The sequence below is a fragment of the Bactrocera neohumeralis genome, chromosome 6 (genome assembly GCF_024586455.1).
Source record: "Bactrocera neohumeralis isolate Rockhampton chromosome 6, APGP_CSIRO_Bneo_wtdbg2-racon-allhic-juicebox.fasta_v2, whole genome shotgun sequence".
Taxonomy (NCBI): domain Eukaryota; kingdom Metazoa; phylum Arthropoda; class Insecta; order Diptera; family Tephritidae; genus Bactrocera; species Bactrocera neohumeralis.
In genome coordinates this window covers 35,072,492-35,088,482 of record NC_065923.1, presented here as the reverse complement: position 1 = coordinate 35,088,482, position 15,991 = coordinate 35,072,492, and the positions used below count along the sequence as shown (strand labels likewise).

Genomic DNA, 15,991 nt, shown 5'->3' with positions numbered 1-15,991 from the left:
TGGGACGAAGACAGCCTTGGAATACCTCGACCACCAGTGCATTGTTCAACTAATTTCAACTCCTTGTTAATGAAGAGTCAATAATCTTTAAAAAGTTTTACAAGCTGGGATGTGCCCAGGTCATTTAGCATTATCCATGATGCAAATTATCTAGATATCCATCTTACAACCCTTAAAGAACGGTTGAAATTAAACGGATTATCGAAAACTAATCAGTATCTCGATTAGTTTTCGCTAAAATATAGTTTTACCGTGGCGTATTGGTTAAGACGCGAACAACCATTAGGTAAGATCGGAGTTCGATACCGGCCCTAACCACATTCTATCAAATTCGAGAGGAAATAGCAAACCTCCGAGCGCTTTTCAAACAATTAAAAGGCCGTTCGGGATGAACTTTCAACTTGTTGATCAGTTTCATCAATGTCTTTGGTGGATCTTAGGCCGCTTGTAGTGTAAGTCTGCAAAATCTTGACTTTTTTTTAAGCACACTTTATTTTGCTATTGATATCACGATCCACTTACCTGAAATAATTTTTTTTCACATGCTCAGATAAGTCTTTCAAAATTCGGTGCATGCTCACCGCAACGCTCAGAATTGTTATGAGCATGAAATCAATTGTGAAGTACTCTCTTTTGAAGGTACATCTTGTGACTTGTCAGCCAACATTTATCTAATATTGTCTTGAAAAATTTGTACTTGTGGTATGATCTCCTTTCAAAAAATACACTAATTGTTAATGAAATTAAAATATTTTTTATTTAATGTGATGTACAATCGAAGCAATTAAGTTCTGAATATAACATCATTCAAATAGCCTCCCCGACTTCTTTTGCAGGAACTAATTCGAGAAACCCATTTGCGAGTATTTTTTCCACCAAATCAAGTCGTATGTCATGAATAGCACGTTCAATATTGACTTCTAAAGCTTGAAGAGAGTATGGTTTATTGCGAAAAAACAATTATTTCAAATAACCGAACAAGAAGTAGTCTAATGCTGTTAAACCACAACTTCTTGGAGGCCATTTAATGTCACAATTTTTTCAAATAATCGAATCTCCAAACTTTTGTCGCAATAATTCGGTTGTTGCACGTGCTGTGAGGCACGTAGCCCCGTCTTGTTGGAACCATATGTTATCAAGATATACATCTTCCAATTGCGGTCATCAAAAGTTGGTTAACATCGGCATATACCGCTCTCCATTGCCAGTAGCGATGTCACCAGCTTTATTCCGAAAGAAGTACGGACCGGTGATTTCACCAGACCAAAAACCAAAACTGTCAATTTAGATGAATGTAATGTTGTTCATGGATTTGTGGATTTTCTTCACATCAGAATCATCAACTTTGTCTATTTACCATACCACTCAGATAAAAGTGAGTCTCATCGGAGAAGATAATTTTCTTAAAAAAATCGTTATCGTTTAAAAGTTGTTCCAAGGCAAATTCAGCACGTTTACGGTGGGCCCATGGCTACAGTTCTTAAGTGAGAACAATTTTATATGGATCTAAGTCCAAATCCTTTCACAAAATCTGCCAGGTTGCGGTTTGAGACAGTCTCAACTCTTGAGGACGTCTTGGAAACGACAAATTGCGATGTTCAGCAACACTTGCCAACACTTAGAAATCATATCATCCCTATTGGAAAACCCGGTATATATGGTATATGCCTATCATACTCATATGAACTTACTTTCAGTGGCATATTGAAGAAAAATCACTTCAATTACATTAGCCACCGATTCATAGAATTCTCAAATATGTTTGTATATATGTGTGCGTATAGATTTTGTGTAAAGGCTTGAAACTAACTAAACTAATTAATTCTATGAAATTAAAGCAACTGTGTTAGAATGGCAGCGCAGCACTGATAATAATTCTATAATTTATTCATGAAAGATGTGAATCGCAGCCAAGACAAAAGCAGAAACCATTTCTTTGCACGCTCCTCTAGTCAGACAACTGCTTGACTGTGACAATGGCGACAAGTAAAGGTGTCGGCTGTCTCCGGTTATATAATGGAAATACAGAAACAGAAATCCACAACAACGGCAATGCAAGGCAGCAACTTCGAATAGAAGATGGCAACCAAGACGGAGAGATGCAAATGAATTTGCCAGCCAAGCTGTTGGTTGCCAAAACTTGTCTTGGTGCGCACTCTAAGACATTCTTACGTAAGACATGCATAATTACGTAGCAAACGTAAGTGAAGGGTAAGGTGTGTGCCAGCTAACTAGTAGTAAGCTACCTGTCTTTGCGCCAAAGACAGCGCGTAGCTATGAGCAACCCGATTATACTTAGTCTGTTGCATATCTAACAAATGAAATCTGCGCATAAATGGAAATGCTCTTTCCACATTGTAAACTACACTACACAGCTAAGCGCTAATTTTCTTTGTACAACAACAATGTAGCTTCAGTATAAATTTGCGCAGCATACGCCACGCGCTTGCAATGCCAACCCCCTGCCACACTCGCAACCGCATAGTTTAATTACTCTTGTTGCCACTAGATAATCTCACTTTTATTTTACTTTATCAACCGAGTGTGCTTCTTTCGTTCCTTCTTATGTTGTTATTTTATCAAGTTTGGGAAAATTAAAATTTTACACCAAAGCAAATAGGCGTATGAATCCCGATTAACTTCTTCCTTTGCGCTCGCTTTCAACTAAGACGTGCTGCGGCTTTTGCAGAACACCATTCCACCTATCTAGTTTGTATGGTTGTGTGTGTGTGTATGTATGTGCGGCCAGATTTAATCAATCCACAGTGACAAGATATGGAAACAATTTCACGCCTTTTGCTTCTCTGACATATCCCGTTTTGGGATATTGTCAGTCTTGTTGTCATCGCCGTAGTTTTTATTGTTGCCGCAATATTCTTGATGGAAAATTTGTGATTAGAAAAACTCGCTTTGTTGCCACCACCAATTTTGTTACTGTCGCAGCTCAGTTTGATGAATCGATGTATCGGTGTAAATGCTATTAATATCCATGGAGCGAGACGCATCGGGGCTGTGGAGATGTTCGCGCTCAAGCTCCCAGCTGCACTTGTTTGTCTACTCCATTCACTTCGTTTAGTTCTCGAAAGTCAAGTGCTGATTTGCCACTTGCTAATAAGAATCTGCCAGGAAGGGTAGATTTTTCCTATGAAATAAAGCAGATTTTTACTTTGTTTCCTGCGATTTTCTACTCGATTTGCTGAAATTTAGTTAAACGTGTTAGTGAATTCGCAAAGTTTTGCCTACGCGCGGCTAAACGTGTTAGTCACGTGTCTGTTGTAGACTGCAGAATATGTCTATATTGGTGCTCATATGTAGACACGTGCCCAGAAAGTGGAATTGGTTTAAACATACTTGTAGATTTGTTTGTAAAGTGTCTATATACAATTAGATTACAATAAAAACAAGCTGCGATGTAATGATTTTATTATTATAGGGATACCCTTGGGAGTACTGCACTGATTGAAATTAATAGCAGTGTTTTAATGATATATCAGTTTGATAATGGCAAAAAACTTGTAGTAACTATAAGCAAAACACAAATCTCTGAATGTATTCTATGTTCAGAACGGATGCTTGAAAACAAACACTGCACACCTTTGAGGTCAATTTCCAAAAGTTATATAGCCTTCTTCCTGGATATTGCTCAACTATTTGTGATAAGAATACCCATTATCCATATAACGGTTATGTCAGGTTAAATTACTTAAACTCATCTACATAGATCGGAAATTCCATTTCTCCTCCAAAATTTTTGTATATACAGGGTGCGACACTCGAAGTGTAACCAATTACAAAAGCCATAAATTCGGTTTGGATAATTATTTTCATTTATTTTAAAGAACTAAAGTCAGTACTATTACTTTCTGGACAAACTCTTTATATACCTAATATAGGAATTTTGAACTTCAGATTGGCTTTATACCGTACATATATATCGGTTAATATCTAAGAGATCTTAGAAAAATAAGTGAAAATAGAACAGTGGATATAATATAGTTTAATGCAGAAATCAGTCCCCGAGTTACCCTAGCTCCCAACTCACATATACTATATATATTTATGTATGTATAAAGTTATATTTTTTTAAATTGCCTGAAACCATGTTCTCAGTATACTTGAATAATACCAACCAAATAATTATTTCCATCATACAAGGTGCGTTCCAAAGTAAACAGGACTTTAAAAATAAAGCCGAACAAATGGTTTTTTTGGCAAAATCAATTTACTTTATTCAAAATAGTCTCCTTCTGCTTCAATACACCTTTTTGCACGGTCCAAAATCATGTCCAACGAGTGTTTCAGCTCGTTGGCCGGTATGGCCGCCAGTATGTCGGTGCAAGTCTTTTGAATGGCAACTACGTCCGCATAACGCTTTCCTTTCATGGCCATGCATGGGCAAATGCATTTTTCCGAAAAGGAATACGTCACACGGTGCCATATCAGGTGAATACGGGGAGTGGTTAATGGTTAAAATGTATTTTTTGGTTTGGTCACAAGCGTCGAATCGAATGTTGGATTCTGAGCAATTTTTGGTCGTCAGTCAATTTGTGCGGAACTGCACGGTTTGTTCGTAAGCCCAAATGTTTGGTCAAAATGCGATAAATCGATGTTTTGTTCAATTCCATTTCCATGAATTTAATGATGATTTCGGCTGATTTTTGTCAAATTCATGCACAGTTTCGAATTTCTGGTGATCACGGATTTTGATTGGCCCACATGTTGATCGTCATTTATGTCCTCACGACCACTTTGAAAACGTTGAAACCATTCATGCACTCTGCTACGGGATAGGCAATCATTGCCATAAACTTGTTTCATCAATTGAAAGGTTTCGGTAAAAGTTTTACCAATTTTAAAACAAAATTTAATGTTGGCGCTTTGTTCGAAGCTCATTTTCGCACCGATAACACAAACATACTGACACTTAAAACGCAATAACTTCAGTTCCAATCTATGAAATGTCATGAAATTCTCACTGGACAATTGATAAAGATAGCTGATTCTAACGCACCAGTCGACACATAGATGACGCCTTCAGGGGGAGCTAGATTTACTTTCGAACACACCTTATACTTTAAGTCAGAAATATGTGAAATCGGTCCACGAGTTACCCCAACTCCCATGTAATTGGGGACTCACTTGTCATAATGCACAATAAAAACATAAAATTATGAATTTTTACACTTGTTCAAAAATTGTTGTTGGATTACCTACAAAATGGAGTTTACGCAATTACAATTCTCAACGTGTTTGAGATACGTGTCGTTTTTTGAGCTGCTAAAAGTGAGTTTTTCGTTTTTTGCGATGTCGATGTTGAGCAAAGAATTTGCATTAAATTTTGTGTACGGAATCAATTTTCTGCTGCGCATACGTTGAGGATGGTGCAGAAAGCCTTTGGTCACGTTCAACAAATCAAAGATTTGGTGTTGAAAAACCGTCGATTAACAATTAGAGACCTTGCTGATGAAGTTGGCATATCGAAAAGCTCAGCCAATACCATTTTGGGCCTCAAGCGCGTCAAATCTCGACTGGAACCGAAAACATTGAATTTTTTCGAAAAAAGGCGTCGCGTTGAAGTGTGTGAAACGATGCTTTCCGACTACCAGGGTGTCATGAAACGCATTATAACTGGCGATGAGACTTGGATCTATGCTTACGACCCCGAAACAACCGATCAATCGAGCGAATATCGTGCCAAAAGAGAGCCGAGACCAAAAAACTCGCGCCAAAGTCGCTCAAAAATCAAGGTCATGTTGACTGTTTTCTTCGATTATCGTGGTGTTGTGCATTATGAATTCCTTCCAACCGGTCAAACAGTCAACAAGGAATATTATTTGAACGTTATGCGTCGTTTGCGTAACGCTATCCGCCTAAAAAGGCCGGAACTGTGGAAAGACAATTCTTGGTTTTTACACCACGATAATGCACCATCCCATACTGACCTCGTAATTCGTGATCATTTCGCCAAAAACTCAACCCATATCGTTCCGTAACCACCGTATTCACCTGATCTGGCGCCGTGCGACTTCTGGCTGTTCACCAAGCTCAAAAGACCGCTCCGGAGACACCGTTTTTATACGATAGAGGAGATTCAAGCCGCAGCGAAGACGGAACTGAAGGCCATTCCGGAAAGTGACTACAACCAGTGTTGTTTGGGCTCAAGATGTCGGTCAGTGTGTGTTATATTTTTTAATTTACATGAAGTTAAGTTCCTAGTATACACCAAATAACAAGTATTAATGCAATCAGTCAAGAGCTTCTTCTAGCCGCAATATACTATATCAGGTAGTGATTTCCATCATATTTGACTTTCCATCTAACTTTAGAGTGTTAAAATGTGCGATTTTTCATAGAAATATGAAAGTTTATCGTATATACTACTTGTATCTTGATTTGGCAATCCTTGTGTTATAATCTGACAACTCACAGCTTTATTGTAAAGTTTGACATTTTTGTTGATACTTTGGAAGTTTTAGCTTTTAGTTGTTTACAGTAACTTAAAATATTCATCTCGGCCATAAAATGAAATGAAATCGCCAACATTTTCGCGGGATTATTTTTTTCAACTTTCGTCATGTCCAATTTTTGACATGCAAGCTTCATCAAGGTCTAGTGTTTGTCGATGGTATATTGAATACCAGCGAGGTGGTAGATCCCTCCAAGAATTTGTTAAAGTCGTCTAAAATCAGTTGTTGTTTTCGAAAGTACTGAAGCCGTGCGCAAACTGATATTTCAAGATTGTCGTGTGAGTATTGAGACAACTAGTAAAACCAGCATACATTCAATATTGCATGAACATCTAATTGTAGCAAATTGTATCTAGTTGGCTTTCACACAATTTCTCGATCACTCAAAAAAGGCTCATGTCGATCCATCAATAGAAATGTTAAAAATTATGAATCGTGAATTTATGCGTCTTAGCCGGAAAGTACGCAGCAGTCAACTGTATCGTTGTTTCAACATCTGCTCACCGAAGTAATATCTCAATAAATCCATTGGTTGATGTAATGTTTGAGAAGTGGCGCCATCTTGTTGAAATCAAATGTCGCCAAGATCTTGAACTTCAATTTCAGGCATCAAATAGTCGGTTATCATGACGCGATATCGGTCGCCATTGACGTTGACGTTCTCACCGGCAACATTTTTGAAGAAATATGGACCGATGATTCCCACAGTCCCACAAACCAAACCAATCCGTTGTTTTTTCTGGCAGCTCTTGAATATCTTCAGATTGCTCTTCGTCCCAAATGCGGCAATTTTGCTTCTTTACACACACACATTGAACTGGCGAAAGATACGCGTGATAATTTGCCAGAATCGAAGCGGGATTGTCCGCATAGACTTTGAACTTTACATATTCCCAAAGGAAAAGGTCTAACGGTGTTATGTCACACGATCTTGGAGCACTATTTCGGACAAGGAGAATATAATGTTGAAAACTACCAATAATTTCTGAAAATTTTCGATTAAAAACCACAAAAAAGTTTGACGTTGTTCATGGCAGCTGGAGTAGGCTCACATAAGTAATTAGCGGATGGAAATTTTTGTTTTACTTAATGAGTATTTGTAATTCTCGCTATGCAGGAAAATAGGAAGCATAGTAATCAACTCAAATTAACTTCGAAAATATTATTTATGCGAGAGTTTCAATTCAATATATTAATTACTAATTACTAATACAGTGGATTAATACCTGCTTAAATTTGGTAAGCTAAACAATATTTTTCTTTAAAGCGATTGTCGAAAGCAATCATGTGTTTAACATTAAATTATTGCGCGCATATGTAGATATGTACATGCGTCTGTGTGTGGCTGCAACCGCGAAAGCGCGTACGAAAGTTGAATTCTGCTGAAAAAATACGCAACAACACGAAAACGCGCCGCGAACAACGATAACAATAGTGGCAGACAAATGTAAACTGTGACCACACGCAAGTTGTAATAATAAATTTTATTTTAATTTCATATGGCCAAGCGAGCAATTAGCACCTGAAAATATGCGAAAATTAAAATCATAAAAAATATGAGCAAAAACTACAAACAAATGGGAAAAATATTCAAAACCAAATCCACCAGCCGAGGCCAGTGGAAAAGGACAATGCCAAGTAATTTGAATAAAATGTGCAATGGCATCCGGACACGCACACACACACACACACACTCGTGTGCATTGCGCACGTGAATATGCGCACAAACATACACACATAATAAACTGGCAAATGGTCGGACGCGCGCTGGACACATAAGCATAACGTTCACATAATAAAATTCGCACATATTTCGCACAACCTGGAAGCAGAAAGCAGAAAGCACATCCTGTCCGCATGATACAACGCCAACTCGATACAAAAAACACTGGAGCAGAGCGAGCGACCGACCGACCAACGGCAGCAGGATGCGCCGCCACATAAATTTCATATGTACAACAATGCTGACCGCCCCACAACGCAGACAGCAACTGGCGGCCAAGCTGGCCAAGAGCCGAGAGACGCCAACGAAAAGCTTTTACCATTCAACACAGACAGGATGTTACCCGTTTTTTATATACATACATACATGCATGTGTATAATAACGCCTACGCTTTGCTTGCATATGTGTGCTGCAACTGTTCTATACAGCAGCGCCATAGCGAAGTTGGTCTCCTGCAGCTGGGCGGTGGCAGCAGTTGAGTTGAAGGGACAGCGCTGCGTTATGAATGCGATAATCCAGCAACAATTGCGCACATACATATAGAATAAAAACAACAACATCTGTCACAACACTACCACCACCACCAGCGCAACGGCAAGCAGTGCCCAAATACGAGCTGCATGCAACGAAAAAATCGACAAAAACAACCTGTTCGTAAACACTTGCAATAAGGACACCGCATTGCCTTGGACAGCCACAAGCATAACCTACCGACAGGCGTTCGAACGCGCTGTGAACTTCGAAAAAGAGCATGACAATGCGAGTGAGCGGGAGAGAGAGAGAGAGAGCCTTGTGGCATGACAGCAAGCACTTATGCTTGTGATATGTTATATACGAGTAAGCCTGTAACTCCGCCCATTGAAGTGAGAGGAAACGGTCTAACAAAATATATGAAAATATGTGGGTACATTTGCAGTTAGGTAAATATGATATGCTATATAGATGGTTGTGTGAAAGTCCAGTTGGCCCATTGTAAGCTGATGCTGGGGCATGATTTTTTATTCGTCCGTATGCTTTAGCTTATGTGTGTATGTACTTACCTTTGAATACCTATGTAGTACTTAATCGAGGTATCCTGCTGGACTTGCTCGTTTTAAGAGTAGTATTGTTGTATTTATGTATGTATGTATATCTATCGAATGTAAGAACAGAGAGATGAAGTTGACAAGACCACGTATGCCAATATAGAGCTTGTACTAAATATAGTGAATTTTGGCTAGGTGACGACTTGATATCCTTTCTACGCAGATTGAAGACTTTATAAGTAACTTTGTTATATCACCAATTCCCTAAATGAGAAAAATTTCGCCAAATGTAGATAGATAGGCTAACCACAACCATACATTTTTAAATACAAAAAAAAATTTTATATATGGAATTCATGTCCGGTCACATACTTTTATAGATTTTATACTACAGGTACTTCAAAGGAAATATTGTAACGGAAAACATTAGGAATATATAATTTGAAAAATATTCCGAATAAAAGCCATCATTTGCTTACCGAGTATGCCTATGTTAGATCTTTACATATTTATAGTGACAAAAAAGTACCCGGAAATTGAAAATAAACCGCAAAATATTTAATTATTTATCAATATTTATTTTGTCACCTTCAAAGTAATCCCCACTATATGTAATGCACTTATGAAAACGGTTTTTCCTATTCCCGAAACACTTTTCATAAGCAGTTTTTGAAATGTCCTTCAGACCCTTCAACGAATTTTGTTTTATCTCTTCGATCGACTGATAACGGATTCCACGCAGCGGCAGTTTCAGTTGGGGAAAAAGGAAAAAAAAAATCACACAAAGCCAAATCTGGTGAATATGGTGATTGATCGATGGTATTCATTGAGTTTTCACTTTAAGTTCGGTCACAATTGTACTCTTTTTGAAAAAAAAAAGTCAGCTTTATCGGCATGAGTCGAGTAAAACGCGTTTCATTCATTCGAACGAGCTCGCGAGAGACGTCGAGCTCTTTAGCTGTCTTTGAAGGCTTTGTACCACTCATAGGCGTTTTTTTCTATAAAACTGAATCACCATAAGCTTACCCAACATTCGCAACGATTCCAAACACGAAATTTGGTTAGAAATACAAAATTTGAGACAAATTCCTTGTTCGATATTTTTATCCATTGTAAAAATCGCACTACTGAGGTATCGACTTAAGCATTCATTCATAAGTGAAAACGTTCTTTCATCTATTTCTCCCTCTTTCCCACTATAACTCCTAATTATCCTAGATTTTTCAAAATTTTTGCATTTGATTGCGGAGATAATCTTACTTGATACTCATATTTGATCCTAGAATTTGTAAGTTTATCGGCATATTTTGCACAATTTCCTTATAATCTGGTGCTTTATGGTTACCAACTAGTTTTTTAAATATCAACACTAAACCAAGCTTTGGAAGTTTTCTACAAATGTGCATGAACAATATCCTTCCTCTTCTAACGATTTCACAAACCATTCCTAAATTGATCACGTATTAAATCGCTTTGGCGTAGATGTTTCATCCTCTCTTTCATTTTCATCGGTCGATTGTACCGATTTGAGAGTTTCAGGTCGTCATTGTTTCTGATTTGTCCGTTCAAATTATTCTTGAAACGAAAACTGAAAGACTAATTCGCACTATACTCGTCACACGGATCACTAATTTATATACTTATAGAGTCTCCGACGTTTACTCTGGATGCGGTAAGTTCTATTTAGGGTATAATGAGCAAAGGAAGAAAGAAGACGTGAACGTAAACTTTAAATCAGTGAAGAAAATATATAGTAGTCGTAGCTGAGAGTGTACGCGAAGACCGTGGATAGTCGATTTGCCGTTCGCAGCAACTCGGCCTGACGTTTGGAACGACTTGGCGAATTTTATATCGATATCTTGAATTGAAAGCGTACAAAATACAGCTTGTGTAGGAATTGAAGCCGCTCGACCTTCCCAAGCGACATCGCTTCGCTCTATAGGCTTGTAAAAAGTTCCAAGAGGGTCCGACGTTTCCGAGCCAAAATTTGTTCAGCGATGAGGTCCCATTTCTGGCTCAATGGGTATGTAAAGAAGCAAAATTGTCGCTTTTGGAACGAAGAGCAACCAGAAGAGATTCAAGTGCTGCCATTTCATCCAGAACAACTGTTTGGTGTGGTTTGTGGGCCGGTAAAATCTCAGGTTCATATTTCTTCAAAAATGATGTCCGTGAGAATCTTAATCGTAACCGACTATTTGATGCCTGAAATTGAATCTCGTGATATCGGCAACATTTGGTTTCAATACAAACATGACGCGTGTCATTCGCCCATTACTAGTCGAAATGATCGAACGAGTCATTGAAAATTGGACTCATCTTAGACGTAACCGCGGCCAACATTTGATAGACATAATCTTCAAAAAATTAATGCCAAAGAATGTTCTTTCGAATGATGATAAACATTCCCCATTAAATTTGAAGTTTTTATGTTTTTTCTTAAAAAGAAGTAGGGAACCTCTAAATGTATCGCCCTTAAAAATACTAGCTGTGGAACAGAAAATACTCATTTTGTACCTTTCGAAAAGTCCCAAGACCGGGACTACTCGAACCACATAACACACAGTCGCTCATTGTGTGATTACCAATCATAGGATCTCCTCAGTAGTTACGTCATGTAGAGTGTATCTCGGATAAACGACTATCATTAGTATTTGTATTATTGTTCAGTCAATTGTTCCCAAATATTGCATTATGTCAGTATCGACGAACTAGTACTTAACGAATGTAAAATTTCACCGATTAAATTGTCAGAAGTTAGCACCTATTGTTAAACCCGATAAGTAAATTATTTTTTTCACTCCAGTTACTTACATGTACCATTTACAAGCATATACACAAACACACCAACAGCAGTATACTCGGAGTAAATAGTTATGGGCGTCAGCCAACCAGCTGAAGGCAGCGGTGCTCTCAAATTTTTTACTCTCCCGAAATCGTAAAATCGGAGAATATGCTAGCAACTTCGAAAACAGATGGAACGCTTTCGAAGTAGCAAAACAAGGAGGCAATGCATACAAATGTAAGCAAAAAGTCGGTAAGCAACAGTCTCTGAGAGCGTTAAATGTGGCTTGGCTTCGATGCCATAAAGAAAGTGCCCGACATAAGGGTGTGCTGATGACCGTATTGCAAAAATGTTCCTGTATATGCACATATACACATACATATGTACATATGTAGAGGGTGAGCAGGTTGGTGGTGGTGGTGCACTTCAAGTAGAATTTGCACAGATGCGCGAGTGTCAGGCGTTTTGAATGCAACAATATGAGCAGATGAAAGTCCAACTGGATGCTCATGGGGTGGCGGTTTGTATTTACGTGTTGGCTGCTTAGATTTCAGTTGGACCCACTGCTGTTGGTTTGCTACTTAAGCGGGAACAGATTGTTGCGAAGCACCAGTCTGCTGTTGGATTTCGAAAACGGCGTGTTGTACCACGAAAACGCAACTTAAACAAAGTGGAATAACAAATTCATCTAAAGTGTGTGAAAACAGTGCAAAATCAGTGCAAAATTGAAAACTTAATTTAAATAATAATTTATGAAAAAATCTGGAACATTTTATAAAGACACTTGATCATAGAGTGCATCATTTATAGTGTGTGTGTGTGCGTGTGTGTTACGAAAACTGATGAACATGATCATGGAAAATAACCATCACTTAAGCCACCAGCAACAGCAAGGCACAACGCCTTTGCCATCACCACAACGAGCCGACTTGTGTGTCTCTACGACGCCACCAAATGAGTCCTTAAGTCCACTTTCAAGTCACAACAGCAGTAACAATGAGATACAAGTTTCTCCCACTGGCGCAACAACAAATCTGAGCAATGGAAAGACAACTTTGAAACGTTCATTCGATGTCGCTTTTCTAATGATGCCCGACGAGCGCTTCAAGCAGAAGCAAAACGAAAAGCATGCACGACTTTCGGAATATACTGAACGTCTACAATATCCGACAGATTTATCGCCACGTACCACACAGCATTCGCCACCACAGAACCCACAGCCACAGCCGCAGCCACAGCATACACAGCAGTCACAAATCAATCCGTTGGAAACGGTTTTCAATATGCAAGAAGCTCGTCGCTATCCACAAATCACCATACGCTCACCACGCGTCTATGATGACCCTACCTTGGTCATACCTGTTGGTAGCGAATCGCCCGAGTGTGTGCCTTTGAAGAGCGCCTTTACCAAAGTCTGCTCAATGCGTCTAGAGTCACCTGTTCAGCCGGCACCCCCGCTAAGTCCGGATCAATTGAGCTGCTCATCGATAAGTCCACCCATACCCACGACGCCTCCACGCACAAATAGTGGCGGCAATGGCAGTCTCTCGAATGGCAGCGGCAGTGGCAATACGACGCCATGCCTCAATCCGAATATTATCTATCAAAATTTTCGACCAGAGTATCAGTTCAATGGCACATTTCAGTCTGTCAATCACATACAGATGCTGCAGGCACAGCGTCTCAAGCAGCAATTGCTTTACCGTAGCCCCCTAAATCCCACTGCAGCCGCCGCACTTGCCGCCAGTAATCCTTCCGGCCCACACACAACAAATGGCAATCCCAATCCAGAATTTCTTCACGGCTACCCAGCGTTTCCCTTTCCCAACGCGGCTGCACATCCATTCGCTGCTGTAGGACCACCGGAGATGCCACGCATCGCACAGAGTCCCGCGGCGGCCGCCATACTCACAACGCTAATACCACCCACATTGGCTTCGACGTTTTCCTTGACGGCGCAAAATGTTTGCGCCAAATGTAACATAAGCTTTCGCATGACGAGCGATCTCGTCTATCACATGCGTTCCCATCATAAAAGTGAAGTTGCCTGCGATCCCAATCGGCGTAAGCGTGAGGAAAAGTTGCGTTGTCCCGTTTGCCAGGAGACATTCCGCGAACGTCATCACCTTACCCGTCATATGACCGCACACCAAGACAAGGAGAGTGACCAGGTGACACCAAATGGTGCTGCGTTAGGCGAAGGCACCGAAAGGCTGAACAATTTAGCCGGCAGCGGGAATGGACGCCATCAAGCGTCGCGTATCCCAAGTATGAACAAATGATCGAAGCATTTTTTCGGATATTTTTAATTTTGTTAAACGTCTACACATTCTTTATTTTTGGTCGGCTATTCTGGCCCATTTGTGATATTAATTTAATGCACGATTAAACATATTTGCAGTCATTTAGCTTTGTAGCGCAATTTGAAACTTGTAAAATATATAGAAAGGAATCCTAGGTTTAAGTAATTATAAGAGTGTATACCTAGTCATACATAATGTTGAAATATTGTAAAATGCTTTGAAATTAAATCACTGTAAAAATATTATATTCGAACATACATACCTAGTTCTATATAAAATAATGCACTCAGTGTTAACCAATAAATCATTAGCGATGTTGAAAAAAAGTATTTACATTTTATGGATGCTGGATTTTTAGGGAAGAAAATGAGCTGAGCTTTCGAACCGTAATAATTTACGAAGCACAATAATTTCTTCTTCGGATATTGGCTAAAAAATTAAGATATTTGGACCAGCTTAACGTCAGAAATTTACGATAATATTTTGTGATCATATAATTCTTCAGATGCAGCCTTTATTTTTGATCCATTTTAGCTTGGAATATAATAATATATCACTTAAAAAAAATGTCCTATGAACAACTTGAAATACAAGTAGTTGGGTTCATTTAACTACTTGAAAAGTGTTTGCTTTGGAGCTTACGCAACTTACTACTGCGATCAAATACCACAAGACAACTCTCGACTTGGAATTAGGCCAAACCAATTTTTTTTTTTTTGAAGAGATGGAACCAAAAGGAAAAACGCTGCATCTCTTTTATCGAAGTAACCCTTCAAAATGGCTACGAAATTAGAAATGTAAAATATTTACTAATTTTAGTATTTAAGTAAACAAAATACCATACCCTTACTTCGAAGGGTGTATACCAAATATTTTCGGCAAGCAGATGTTTCAGAAAATCTAAAGGTAGTAGAACACAAAAAATATTGTTTTTAAAAACTAATTGCCCTATTTTTAAAATGGTTTGGTTGTTGTGCGATTTTTTGAAAACATTAACAACAGGCTCGAGTCACTTTGTAATAAGACTGGTATGGGTGCAACACCATAAAGGAATCACAAGTATTTGTAAAGCTGACGAACGGAGGATGGAGTCATGTGTAGAAGTTCAAGCAAGTGGCCAGAAACGATTCTTTTACACATGGCTCAATACTACTTCCGGTCTTTGACCAAGTATCCTGGGAGCCTAAGAACATCCGTTCGAAGGCGAGCTAATGTGAGAAGGCGAAACATCCCCTACAAAGGGTTGTGCGCTGGGTAAAAAAAGCACCCCCAATGAAAGGAAGCAACAAACCTCGGATGAGAGACCCCCCTTTCGCTGTTGTTAACTCGGCTATAATCGCGTAAGCGGTGTCTACGCCAATTAAGAAGAAGAAGAAGAGACGCACTGGCCAGGAATGGTAATCTAGCCCCGCTTTCAGTAAAACGTGATCGGGTTGGTACTCCACTCTCGTCTTGTGTTCTGCTATCCACCAGAGCTATGGGAGCTTGTAAGCCATTGACCTACCGGCGCCCACGCTGTAAGGGTGAGAATTTTACCAGATGCCAGCTGCAGTAGCTGTATGGAAGAAGACGAGTTAGAAACATCTTAACCCCTCATTCTTGTATGTCTCGTATTTGCAAGATTAAGACTTAAACACTTGGAAATTGAAATTAAACGCCTGAGCAAATTTTTATTGGCTACAAGACACTT

General features: G+C 39.1%; 2 protein-coding genes across 3 annotated transcripts in view; both read left to right on the top strand.

Moving 5' to 3' along the window:
• The window catches only part of LOC126763023 (protein JTB), a 121,921-nt gene that overhangs the window by 33,655 nt on the left and 72,275 nt on the right, over window positions 1-15,991 (top strand). The gene's annotated exons all lie outside the window — the stretch shown is intronic.
• Window positions 12,506-14,619, top strand: LOC126763010 (uncharacterized). The gene has a single exon (XM_050480168.1). It carries the CDS (start codon window positions 12,841-12,843, stop codon window positions 14,278-14,280), a length of 1,440 nt encoding a protein of 479 aa, XP_050336125.1. The 5' UTR covers window positions 12,506-12,840; the 3' UTR covers window positions 14,281-14,619.